This window comes from Dendronephthya gigantea, unplaced genomic scaffold (genome assembly GCF_004324835.1).
Source record: "Dendronephthya gigantea isolate DGI-Jeju-01 unplaced genomic scaffold, DenGig_1.0 000012F, whole genome shotgun sequence".
NCBI classification, from domain to species: domain Eukaryota; kingdom Metazoa; phylum Cnidaria; class Anthozoa; order Malacalcyonacea; family Nephtheidae; genus Dendronephthya; species Dendronephthya gigantea.
The window spans coordinates 2,762,027-2,775,524 of NW_021163022.1; the positions used below are offsets into that span (position 1 = coordinate 2,762,027).

At 37.1% G+C, this 13,498-nt stretch overlaps 2 protein-coding genes across 2 annotated transcripts; both read right to left on the reverse strand.

The window, feature by feature from the left end:
• Positions 1 to 621: 621 nt before the first annotated feature.
• On the reverse strand, positions 622 to 5,647 carry LOC114518759 (capsule biosynthesis protein CapA-like). The gene is made up of 6 exons (XM_028538747.1): positions 5,484 to 5,647; positions 4,122 to 4,362; positions 3,501 to 3,648; positions 3,017 to 3,187; positions 1,885 to 2,112; positions 622 to 1,168 (listed from the first exon to the last, which is right to left on the reverse strand). The coding sequence occupies exons 1-6, from the start codon at positions 5,560 to 5,562 to the stop codon at positions 983 to 985; spliced, it is 1,053 nt and encodes a 350-aa protein (XP_028394548.1). The 5' UTR covers positions 5,563 to 5,647; the 3' UTR covers positions 622 to 982.
• A 2,952-nt stretch (positions 5,648 to 8,599) lies between these two features.
• Positions 8,600 to 12,449, reverse strand: LOC114519049 (atrial natriuretic peptide-converting enzyme-like). The gene is made up of 2 exons (XM_028539101.1): positions 11,898 to 12,449; positions 8,600 to 9,030 (listed from the first exon to the last, which is right to left on the reverse strand). Exons 1-2 carry the CDS (start codon positions 12,370 to 12,372, stop codon positions 8,600 to 8,602), a joined length of 906 nt encoding a protein of 301 aa, XP_028394902.1. The 5' UTR covers positions 12,373 to 12,449.
• Positions 12,450 to 13,498: the final 1,049 nt, after the last annotated feature.

Below are 13,498 nucleotides of genomic sequence, written 5' to 3' on the forward strand. Positions count from 1 at the left end.
TCTAAAGCCCATTGAGATACCACGAAGAATGCTTGTCCCAACATTTTTAAATTTGTTTAGCTTCGCGTGAACAAATTCACCCAGAAAGAAAAAATGGGGTTTTAAGCTGACGCATCAGATATGATCGAAGCATCTTATATTTCGAACCTTTTGGAGTTGTTGGAATTTGTTATTAGTTCAGTGCTGTGAGATGGTATGCGGTCTAGCGTAGAGAGGGTATATTAGTAATCACAACACAACGTGAATCACTGGCTTTCAAATGTAAAAATAGTAATGCAAGACTTTCGTATGATATAAGAATCGTTTTTTTTGTCATTACTAATTACCGTAAATGTATTGTTATATGATCATTTCTAGTTTTTTTTCTGAACCATTTCAATACAGAATTTGTCTTCTTTTCCGCAAACCGAAATCCATTGAGCGCCTTTCGTGGGCCTTACTTGTACAGCATTTACCTCGCTGTTGAAAAGTATTTCACAGCGCAAATACGATGCACTTTTAATCCCGTTTCTATAAGAGAAAGAAGTCATGTTTTGTGCAAAATCCGCATGAACATATCTGCTAGCTTTGCAAGACGAAGCCCGAAGGCACAGGTATAGAACAATATTTTAGGACGTACCGAGTCCAGAACATTGTAAGAGATGCAAGTTCTCGTGTCAGTGTGTAGCCTGTGTACTTAATAAGCCCGTTTTCCACTACTATGCGAATTTATTCCCGCGACGCGAAGCGATATCTGACATTCAGGCTACGTGTGGGTGTTGCCACTGATATATGTGTATACTGGATCACGCACCCGGTATTATATCAATTCTATTAGCTAAATACGGCTTATTAAATACTGTCGTCCTGCATTATTTTCCTGGCATACTGTCTTACTTTGTGTCGTTCACATGGAACAAACTCTACATGCTTCCACATTTAGTGTTTTGTGCCGGATTTTGTGCCACTCAAAACAACTGAATCATATCCGAAGTGGCGAATTTTACTCCCTCATTTGAGGATACAGAAAGTATACAAGTACATACTGAACTCCATACTTTGTGATTTCTATTTTAAGAATTCTTGAAAGATGAAAGTCTTGTATATTCTTTGCACTTCTTATGAATTCCTTTACTTTGTCCTTGTTGATAGAATATTTGAAATCGTAACGTGCTCTTGCGAAGAATTTCTGTTAATAAAATTTAAAGAATAATTTTCCGTACATTTCACATTTATTTAACTAATGTCGATGAAAATTATATTATTTTAGTTACAATCAAATTCACTCGCGGAAACATGCAAAACTTATGAAACATTTTCATATATACGGCTTATGAGACGCCCACCCTCTCTTCTAAATAAATGTGCGGTAAATTGGTGGATTGAATTCAAACATAAATAACCGTGCATAAATCGTTCCATAAATTCCATAAATTCATGAAGTATAATATACCATTACCACAAAGTAAATAGAATTGTAATATAGGTTCTGTGTATTTTAAATGTGATTGGTTCATTCGTAGTAACATGACTTTAAATAAATGCTATGTTTCCCGCCAGGAAAACAAGTGAAAAATTGTTGCCCGCTTCTTGTCATAACAAAGTAAAGTGTTTTTTAATTAAATGAAATTGTTGTGTAACATGTATGTTTTCGTTCCTATATAACAAAACACTTAATGCCACATGCACTACCTCGGAAAATAGTGAGTTTTGTTTTTCAAATTGACAGAATTCTGGAATACTTTTGTTGCTCAACAAATGGTATTTGCCATATACGACTATCAGTTCATATACGACTATCAGTTCATATACGACTATCAGTTCATATACGACTATCAGTTCATATACGACTTGAGCTCGTGGTATAATATTTAAATATTTATCTTCGATAAAAATGAGATTTACCCAGTAGGTAGTATTCACTGGTCCCATCATAAAATCCCCTAGACTATATGCAATCAACGAGTTGTTGTGGAAACTGTGCGCATGAAGTCGGTGACTATGACAACCGACGACAACGTCAACTCCGTTCTTTCTGAGAACGGCTGCGAGCTCTTTCTGAGAATCTAGAATCTCTGACGAATCTGCGCGACCCCAGTGCATTAGTACAATGATGACATCAACTTTCTTTTTCTGAACGAAAAGGAATTATTATTGATGTATAAGAACTCTACTAGCCTAAAAGTATGTCCAGTTTCAAATATCTAGTACTGTAGCCTAGAAGTGTGTATGTCCAGTTTCAAATATCTACTACTGTAGCCTAGAAGTGTGTATGTCCAGTTTCAAATATCTAGTACTGTAGCCTAGAAGTGTGTATGTCCAGTTTCAAATATCTACTACTGTAGCCTAGAAGTGTGTATGTCCAGTTTCAAATATCTAGTACTGTAGCCTAGAAGTGTGTATGTCCAGTTTCAAATCACGGTCTGTAAGTTACGATGTAAGATCTTAATTAATTCACTACATACCATAGATGTTACTTTGTGCACATTAAGAATTAATACCTTTTCTCACAACAGTTACTGTGTGTAAATGAATCTTTTCTTTTGTATAATGCACACTTCTCAAACTCAAGGTGAATGCAGTTGAACTTGTATTTGATCTGAGAATTCAAATTTAGTGATCCGCAGGTGGGTCATGCAGCTACGAAATTCACTGTCTACCTTTAGCAATATAAGCGGTAAACTTCCTGTTTACATTGCTAAAAGTGCTTAATTTACCATAATCGCAGGCAAGTTTAGAATTTATCTCTGGCCTAATTCACGAGGTCGTGGCAATGTCAATCATTATATACAATCCATTTTCAGCCGCGTTCACGTGCTACGATTTTATTCGTATATTTATGGTTTCATCCATCATCTACGACAGAGGAGGGAGGTCACGATTATAACGGTGATTATAACGGTGATTATAACGGTGATTATAACAGGGTTCCCAAAGATTATAACGGTGTTTGTTTAAAATGTATTTACTATTCTACTGCACCAGGTTGTGTGCGGTGTGCCTGGCTTTACTGATCAATATTTAGTTAGTTGCTTACACGAAGATTTGCGACGTCTTGTTGTAGAGTTCTTTCACTAAATAACGCCATCCCTTCATTAAAATTTCTCCTGATTTCTTCATCTGGTACTAGATAATCTTTTTGTCTTGTGATATGTTCGTAGCCAAGGAAACCCAAACGAATTCCTTTCACATCTTTGATAACGGGAATCTATATGAAATATGGATACGTAAACTAAAATATGCTGTTTCCAGTGTCGTGTTTTAATAAACTCGAGGGAGAACATAGTTTAGTGTTGTTAGTCTTAATGGAAAACAAGGATCTGCAGTGCAATGATATACCAGATGGTCATTTCTGTTCGATATTAATAAAATTATTATTTAGTCCCATCGATACATCATGATAGTCTGTATAGATTCATAATTTTAGATGTGGTTATAATGTTTAGACCTGTAACCAGTGCTATATAGGTAAAGAATTTGGGTTTCAAGCCTAGAAACGGTGAGACTATAATTAGGCCTACTTGATTTTTATAAGGATCCCTTCCATAATTGACTCCAAAATATTCAAGGTGAGCTTTCTCCAATGTTTTTCTTGTCCATTTGACTGCAGCAGCACCATAATCATTCAGATGGTTGTTTGCTAACGACACCAAATCGAAACCTGCTTCTCTGTAAAGAGCCGGCGGCACAATACAGACGAGCAAGTTTCAAAAAGGTAAAGAAAATAACTTTCTGAATTCTGTGAAGGCCAGTTTACACTTGCAATTTTATGTGCGATTTCAGTCTTTTTGTGATAGATGCGAATGAGTGAATTAGCTACTGATGTTCAGTAAGAACTCTTATATATACATCAGAGCAGAGCAAGCGTAACTAATTACTCGTTCACATCTATTAAAAGAGGAACTGATCGCACACAAATCGCAGCAAAAATCGTGTAAGTGTAAACTGGCCTTTATAAGAAGAAAAGAATATGTTAAGTGTGGTTTTAATTCAAGGAGCTCAAAAGCTTTAAAACTGAGGTTAAAAATTAGAAGGTCAGTTCCCCCACATCTATTGGCGCTCACCCGAAATTCTGGAGGGAGTGAAAGGTGCTCCCTTCCCTGCAGGATAGTCAGTATTCAGTAAATTGATTTTCTTCTTACCTAAATGATTGTAAGCTTTCTGTTGTTCCAAGGAGGTACGGGCCCTTCCGATTGACCTTAAATGGATTGTTTCTGATATCCTCTGTCCCAACGGCACCTTCCAGGTTAGCGATAGCTAGATCAGCCTGATGAATAATCGGAGAGACATACGTAAATGCATCGTTGTATATTGTCTTTCTTTCCCTCGCAAAGTAACGATTTGGTCCATCCGTCGAGGTATCCCCAACAAACATTAATGTTGCTAGACAATAAAAAGAGACGTAAATGGTTTCAAACTTGCTCTCAGTTTGTCAGACCTTCTTAATTTTCCATTTCCAGCCATCATATAAATATGAAATAAATATCCCAATTCTCTGCCGAAGGCTTTTAGGTCGAAACTGATATAACCATGCACTTTCATTGAGAGGTTTTTGTCCACGTTGCTCTTCCAGACCAACTTAGCCGGAAAGTTCTCAAAATTTGAAAATAGTGCTTAGCAATAGGTTTCATCTGCCAATTCTACTTTTAAGAGATGTAAATTTGGCCACTACGAAACTTTCAGTATATTTATTACACTCATTTGTGCTCATTTACATCTCTTAAAAGTAGGATTGCATAAATTTAAGTCACTAAGCACAACTTTGCCTCCTGGGGCCGGTTGTATAAAACTCTTTAAACTACATTTTGCATAACTTAGACTTAAATGTGGTATAACAATTAACAACTGCCTAAAATAGAGAAAAACACTTCTCGACGTTTCGACCTGAAGGTCGTCGTCAGGACTTCGTCATACTAACTTTGCTGACGAAGGCCCTCAGATGGAAACATCGAGAAGTGTTTTTGTCTATTTTATGCAGTTGTTAATTGTTATACCACATTTGATGCTGCTAAGTTATTTGAACACGCTGCTCCCTGGTTATTTGGTACATTTTGCATAGTTACAAATCCTAGTTAACTCAGAAATACACGACTCTGATTGGCCAATGGACCTTATGCATAATGACGTAACAAGCTGTGACACTTGCAGGGAATTCTGGTCTTAGCAGTCAGGGCGGGAAATTTTGAAGTTTGAATTTTTCGCCGTGACTACTAAAACCATGCAGAATTCCCTGCAGGCGTCACGGCTTGATACACCATTATATTCATAAGTCTATTGTGTTCCCAACCTTAAAAGTTAACTAGTATTGGCCGAACAACTGGCCCCAGAAATGACATCAGGAAAACTAAATCGGTGACCGAAAAAATTAACATGCAGTAACGCAATTTTAAATTGAAGTACGTGGATAACGAAGCTATATTATAGCTTATTTTAAAATGTTAATATATCAAACACAAGCTATAATTTATTTTCACTAAATCTAAAACCGCTACTAAACAGCTTACCTGTTTGACTTTCTCCGGGTGGCAAACAAATACCAGCTTTTGTGATAATAAAAATGAACCAAAGACTTAGTCTTAGCATCTCCGGTTTATACTATACGAGCAATATTTATGTTTATATCGTCTGCGGTTTAAAGTACCTATACCTGATTGTGCGGATTTTGAATATATCTCAAAAGTTTAAGGTATTTTAAAAAACTTTGCAATACATTTTGTCTTGTTATTCGTCTGGTCATATTGTCTTTGAAAATGGATTAATTAAAGTTACCGGTAGGCGGTAGGACATGAGGTCAAATCGGAAATTGCAAATCCGTTTTTGTTTAAGTTGCACGAAATTCCCGATTTGACGTAATAAATCCATCAAGATAAAATGTTTGATAACAAAATGTATTGCAGAGTTTTTAAAGTACTTTAAAATCTTTTGATATATTCAAAATCCGCAACCATGGTATGGGCACTTAGGTTCAATATAAATCTCTTTGTATTGACTTATCTGTGGAACCCCATTGGCACATGACATGTCTATAACAGGTGACATGAAATTACCTCGTTATCATGACAGATCTGCGGGGCTATCTTAAATCTACTTACTCTAAAAGGAATATTCCGACTTAAAATCAGCAAGAAAGGTCACTGTTACTTCGCCGAAGTTCTATCGAAACACCGAGTTGAGATTGGGACTACTTTACGGATCATGCAATTGAGACGTAAAGGTTATATGAATTTGTAATCGTAAACTGAAATACGACATATAGGAAAACTCTAAATAATCATATAGCTTGCATTACAGCTGATAACTAACAAATATCCAACTTTCAAGAATACATGCAATCTAAAAAACAGCAGTATACGCTGCTGCACAAAGGACATCATAAATGCATGCGACTATAATTAAACCTCTATTAACTGTGATTAAACATAAGACAAAACCATGATATAGAACTAAGGTATAACAAAGTTTTTGAAATGTCACTTACATATCAGTCCCGCTTTGCCTACAGCGTTGAGCTAGTTCTTTCAGAACTTTAGCGACAAATTTTACTAAGTACGCACCAACTAACGATGCAGGTGTTACCTCTGTGATTATCTCACACAAAACTAAAACTATTACTAGAAGTAATCAAAGATTAGCAAGTGCGTTCGGTGATCGGATTTCTTATCGTTAAAACACGGCAAGACAGATTCCTGATGCTTTGATAAGAATCCTCACTGATATTTCAAAACACTTGAAAATCAAAATGATCTATACTATTCCACAGTTGTAAAAAAGCTGCGGGTACGCGGGTGTCACCCGGAGGAAGGTTTGCATTGAATGAGGTTTGTGAGGAAGGTTCAAAGTTGAACAGTCTAATTGATCACATGCATGTACATACATGTACCAAATATTTCATTATGTTGGTTGCCACTTGACTCAGTGACCTAACGTCATTTTGAGGAAGGTTCTCAAAACTTGAAATCCTACCGGAGGAAGGTTGAACTCTTTTTGCAACTCTGTACTATTCCTACAATTTCTTAATGAAACAGGCGAAAACGAAAGCCCAATTGCCCGGTCCTAACTCCTAAACAACAACAAAATACGGAAAGCACGTGACATTAGGACGCGACACGAAATCCGGCAGGCGAAGCAAACGCAAAAACACGCGAAAGCGAGGCAAATGCCACACAAAAATCTCAAAACGACATAGCATCCAGCCGTGACGTCACGATTAGGAAGCGTTCTCCTTCGTCGAACGCAATTAATCACACGTATATAGTCCGTGCCTCGGCGTTATAGCCCCGGGGCCGATCAACGTACAAAAACATACATTAGATACGACGCTGGCACTGTGTCTAAGACTCTAAGTACTAACAGAACAAGGGAGTGTCATAAATCATTAACATCATCCCTTTCGCGCTCAGAGTCCAAAGTGAATGAACATTTCCTTTATTGAACTAAAAGCTTATATAGCAGCACTTATTTATGAGAAATTTGTCATCTTCATGCACATCTTAATTATCTTTCACACTTTTTAACAAATCGCAACCAGGTTCTCTCCCTTTACTACTTTACTAATTACCGCAACAATTTGACTGTTCATTCTACAAACCTCCAGATCTCAGACATATAGGTAATAAAATACCAGATTTGTTGTCTTTAAATTTCCCGACTTTTGAATTTGTTTTAATACAAGTCCTCTGGGAGTGGCCCACTGGGAATGGTCTAATTGTTTTAGTATAAATTTCGAGCCACTGCAAGTATACGGGTATAAAGTGCCGTCTTTCGAATGCAAATTTCAGATTGAAGGCTTGCTGAACTTTTAATGTTATTCTTCACAATTACATCACATGAATTATGTCAACCATTCTTTTGCATGCATACATACACTAGCTCATGATACCTTCGTTTTCAGCATCTCTAAACAAAAGTTATATAAGTCTGTTCCCTCATTATTAAAGAATCAATAAGAAACGCTAACCATCTAAACCTGAAATCCAGAGAATTACAAAAAGATAAAATATTAACGGAGTAAGTGTAAAATATTGACGTTTGACCGACAGATTTCGAGTTGATGACTAAAACCTGACTTGTCTGACAGTTTCGAAGAAATGGGTTACTATGATACGAGGTGTAAAAACAAAACAGAAATTCAAAAGTTTTTACTGTAGACCTCGTATAGTTAGTTTAATGATTTCATTTTTAGGCAGGACAAGCAGTTATTTAGCTTTCAAACAAGGTATATATATATTCTTTGTATTACAGTAATGCGGCCAGGCTTTTTTACTCACAAAATCCGCATATCCGCATTGCAGGGAAATACGATTTCGACCGGTAATTGTAAAGGTAACTTTGCACAGAAAGAAAAATAACTGCTTTTGCTTTCTATATAAAAATTAAATTATTTAAGGTCTGTTTCAAACGTCGTGCTTCTCAGTCGTGTGCCGCGAACGCAATAAATAACAATGGATAATCAGTTGTGGTGACTCATTATCTATTGTTGGTATTGTGTTCGGCAAATGAGAAGCACGACGTCTGAAACAGACCTAACTAACACATGATATATAATGCATAAGAATTCTTTCAATTTCTGTTCTGGTGAGACACCTTATACGTGTCAGTCAAATGTCGTGCTTCCATGTACCTAACCTCGTTTCCCTTCCTTCTTTTCTTTTCTGTTTTGTTTCTTGTTTTGCTTCCTCTGTTTTCTATCTGCTTTCTTCTGCTTTCTTTCATCCTTCTTTTGTTTTCGTTTTTGTTGCCTTTCGTCTTTTTTCTTTTGTTTGTTTGCTTTCTTTTCTTGCTTTTTCTGCTGTTTCTCCTTCCTAGCTGCCTTCTTGTTCTCCTTTCTCTCTTGTTTTCCAGCTTTACGTTCTTGTATCTTCGCGGCTCTGTTCATGCAGCATTCGCTAAACTTGTTCTCAAAGTTTTTGCACAAGACTAAGCCCTTGAGGAAACGTTTTCGTTGTGTAGTGGCTGTCGCATCGGAGATGTTACATGACTTATTTCTGTTGGCTGCAATTTCACCAAAACGACAGCATTTTGTTTCATCTCCCTTCCCCTTCATCTTTTTATCTGAAGCAAACAAGCATGCATTTCCTTAGTTTTTGCTACAGTTTTTACATATACACATACAAATAACTTTTATGAGTACTACAGTAAAATGGGCTCGGTTTTTTCTTTTGCGTCGCGAGTTTACAAAAATTACGCGTGGGCGGAACGAAGTCTTCGAACCAATCGAAATCGTCCTAGGATCGTTTCTCACGCGGGTGTCACGAACATGCCATGTTACAACGAGATAACTGTAGCCCGAGTGATCGCCTGAGTAGGCGTCTTGTTCTTTGTAAAGTGGGTTTTACCGGTAGTCAAGCAAATTTGATTGTTGTGCTGGAGCTTGGTCATACTCAACCATTTGTTAAAAGGTTATTGTTGATTTCAATTAGCCTTTCTCACGATGACGAATGCGCCGCCATTTTTGGGGTACTTTTTTTAAATTGGGAGCGCAAGACCTTGTCAGGGCGGCTGCCTTTAATTTTGGGCTTAATTTATTGTTCAAATAGTCTATAGACTCTTAAAAAATGCTTCTTACATTGCTATTATTGTTTAAACGCATTTACAAAAATTGAAAGTACCCTCAAAATGGCGGATATTCGTCATCGCGAGAAAGGCAAATTGAATAGTCATGCTTCGTGTTTAGCAAGCACCCATGCACTTAGCGTGTTATATACGACAAAAGATGATGTTACACGGGACAATTCGCAATGTAAATGAGGTTCTAAACCAATCAAATTTTAGAAAAATCGGCTACAAATGTTTCAAATGTAATATTAAAAAATGATCGATATTGTTCACAAGTTGGTGACAGGCATGCCGCATGTATGATCGATAAAATAGTGATTTCTGGAAATCAATGTACATGTAGTCGTGCATAGATTTATGTTTTTCACTGCGGCAACAATGTGCTTCCATATAGCGTACAGTCTTAAAGCAGCTCGATTCACTGTTATCTAAATAATCTTGCTCCAGGGTTATATAAATGTATCAATATATAGGCTACATCTTTATATCCGAACCGAATGGGAGATCTAGACTTGAGATGCACCTCCAGACATGTTTAAACATGAATGACTGCGGTTTCTGTGGTATTCTAAAAGTGTCTTAAACAAATTCAAAAGGACACAGTGAGATATAGCTTCCTTCCGATCCGAGTCACATGCAGATGTAAAAGAATATTATCGTATCTTAGCAATCAATAAAACTGATTTGCACGTGATTGGCATACCATGCACTCGCACGAAAAACAGCCTTCTCCATATCCAGCACTTGTCATTATAGGCAACACTATAATGATTTGCATATGAATAAATAATTATATGACCAATTCTTTTGGTAATAACTTAAAACTTATGTTTTCCCAATTTCATCCAGCATTTTAGGTCGTTTTAGTTTTATATGCATGAAAGCATATGTTTTCCGCTATTAGCGGTTATTATATATATTCTGCGTCTGTTAAACCGTACATGGACAAACAATTTGCTTCGCTAGACCAATTCCAATATAGATATCTTTTTCGGTCTTAACCTTCAGTCTGTTTGTTACAATCTGCTACCAAATATATTAAATACGCCTCACCTCCCTACGCAGATTGCCATGTATTAAAAAAGATGTAAATTCCTAGCTCAGCGTGAAGCTCAGGCATCAGTATTTCACCACGCATTCATTGGGCCTTATTTTCCCGCTGTCTTAATGACTGAAGTCTGACGGAATGAAAAAGTCCTAATCGGCTCAAACGCCATTGATTTTTTTAAAACGAACTTGCGCCCATTTTATGATACCCAACAATTATTTTTTAATTATTAGGCAACATCGGCTGGTCCTAAATATCTCATTAAAGATAACATATACAGGCGCATTTTGCAGTTTAGTGACCATTTAAAATGTAATCTTACCTTTTCAAATTGCCTAAGATGGAATTCAGGTTGGACAGCGAACTGCAGTTACTAAATACATCTGCCGTCATTGAATCCAGAACGCATTAAAGCAGATATAGTTTTTTGGCAGGATTTGGAAAAGTTTAATACTATATAGGGGAGTATAGCTGTTAATAATAGCTTCATCTGTATGTATCTCTCCTTGCATGCGACAGGGTTAACCCACAATAAATAATCTGAGATTCAGGTTAGCAACAAGTCTTGAATGTCAACGATGTATAACAATATCTATGACGCAATCCCTCGACGACACTCTCGGCCAATGTCAATGTTTTTTTAGATCGATGGTCCGTGCCTGACACATGCAGACACAGGAGATTATTTATAAGAGGAAATCGGCATCCAATTTCTCTTGCGCATCAGGTATAGTAATTGAATCCAAATATTTATAAAAAGTGTGAAATACTGGCCAAGACTCGGACATACTGAAAGTTGCATGGCCCGTCCTTTAGAAGAACAGTTTTTTTGTCCCAGATATAATTCAACTAACCCGAATGTTGCCCAAACCGGCAGACGTTTGCGATTTTAATGGAAAGTTCAACGGAATTTTTTTTCGATGTGCTTTGGTGTAATTTTACTTAGGAAGGATCGACTAAGCAATCAGGAAATGCTTTACTGACGTGGTTTCGATTTCCAGCCCAGCCCACTTCTTGTCAGAAATTTTCTGTTAGCCTGCGGTTATTCTCTTTGTTTCTACCAGCACTAATCAATTTTACAGAAATCCTCTTATACGGGCTACATGCCATTAGTTGCAAGTTTTGAGCAATCGTGGTGGTAAAACCGATTAAATTCCTAAAAGGATTGTTTTCTTTGCAATCCCTTTGTTTCCTAACTGAATTTTACATGTATAGATGGTTCGAAAAGATAAGAAAAGATAATATTACAATATTTGAGACGAAACTGGGGACGCTGCGAGTATAATGCAAGTTAAGCACAAAAATCTCTGCTTACCTTTCTTCCCACTCACGTTCCTCCTTCGCGGTTTCAACCTGACGATGCACTGTTCGCCGCTTCTTTTAGTTGGGTAGTTCGAGCAGAGGAGCGACGATGGCCACGGTATGCCATAGCTTTCAGCCAGGGCTGGACACGAGCCGACCGCTTTTTCGCAGAATTCACGGCAAGGTGGGATAGTGGATTTTTTCATCGTACACACGGGGACATACACGGAACAAAGGAACGGCATTGCGTTTGTCTTTGTGCAATTCAGTCGCGCAAGCACCGGCAGGAATCTTGTCAAGTTATTTGTTTCTTCTTGAGTGCTTATATTCGTGAACGGATTTGGAAATTTGGTGCGTACATACCCAAGGTTGGCACATTCTGGTACTGCAATCTTCTCGCACCTCTTAACCTTGTTCATTCTTCTTCCCGCTTCGATATTAACAGACGTTGCGATAAGCAGAACAAAGCCCAACCAAACAGACGCCATTTTAAGCGCAAAAAATATATGCCTTTGTTTCGACTGTCTCAGACGAAGAACCTAAAAACATATGCTGCTGTTTGAATATTTTTGAATATATATATACGAGACAGGAAATGCCTTGCACCAATAAAATCCCACCGTTTTTCTCATTAATGATATTTGGACAAGGTCTCACGTTACAAATTTAGCTATCAAAAATGTCGCATTACCTCCTACGTAATAAGACACGGATTGGGTGTGGAGTCACAATAATCTAGTTAGTTGCATTGCATTACTCAGCGAATGAGAGTTATATTGATTCAATTAATATACATTAGGACTTGTTCCCATATTAGACGTCTGAATAATGCCAACAAATTGACTTCTTGTTTTATTTTAAGTGAAATTGATGAAAACTGCAACGTTGTGTTTCGAGTCAAAACAACTGATCACGCACACAAACCCTATGTAATTTTAATTGAATATAAATGTCCTTCAAGTGCTCTACGGAACGTTTTTAGTGTTTTTTTTCAAATTAGTGTTACTGACTTAGAACTATTGACGTAGATATATTGAATTAAATTGAAGATTTGCCCTTCTGAACAGTTAGTCAGTTAGGCAGTTTGCTCTTAATGTAATCATGTGATTGTTAGTGGTGAAATCAAATTGAGTTAGACTTATATACATACAGTCATTGACTTCAATCGAAAGCCAACTTTTCCGATTAATCATTTTCACCTGATCCATATACGTTTGGAGAAAAGGAAACTAATCGTCCCTAATTATTGCTCCTAATTAGCAAAGAGCTGCATGGTCAACAATGTGTATTTTTTTCATGACATTAATTATGAACTACCTGCATGGGGCCTGAATTTCAGCGCGTATAGTAAACACAGCCTCTTATTGTTTCAATTTTGTTTGGAGTGCTGGGCAATAAAGTTGCCTGATAGCTAAACCTACAGAACTCACGCTGCATAGATAGGTTACCAGATAAGGAAAATAACCAGGGAACAGCGTGGCAGCGTCTTCGAAAAACGTTTTATGAAATAGGGTGATAACACTGAACTGCCGAATATAAACTAGCAAACTTCTCGACTTATCTAACTCTTCTGACGAACGCCGTTGGATGATACTTTGAGAAGTTTGTCTATTT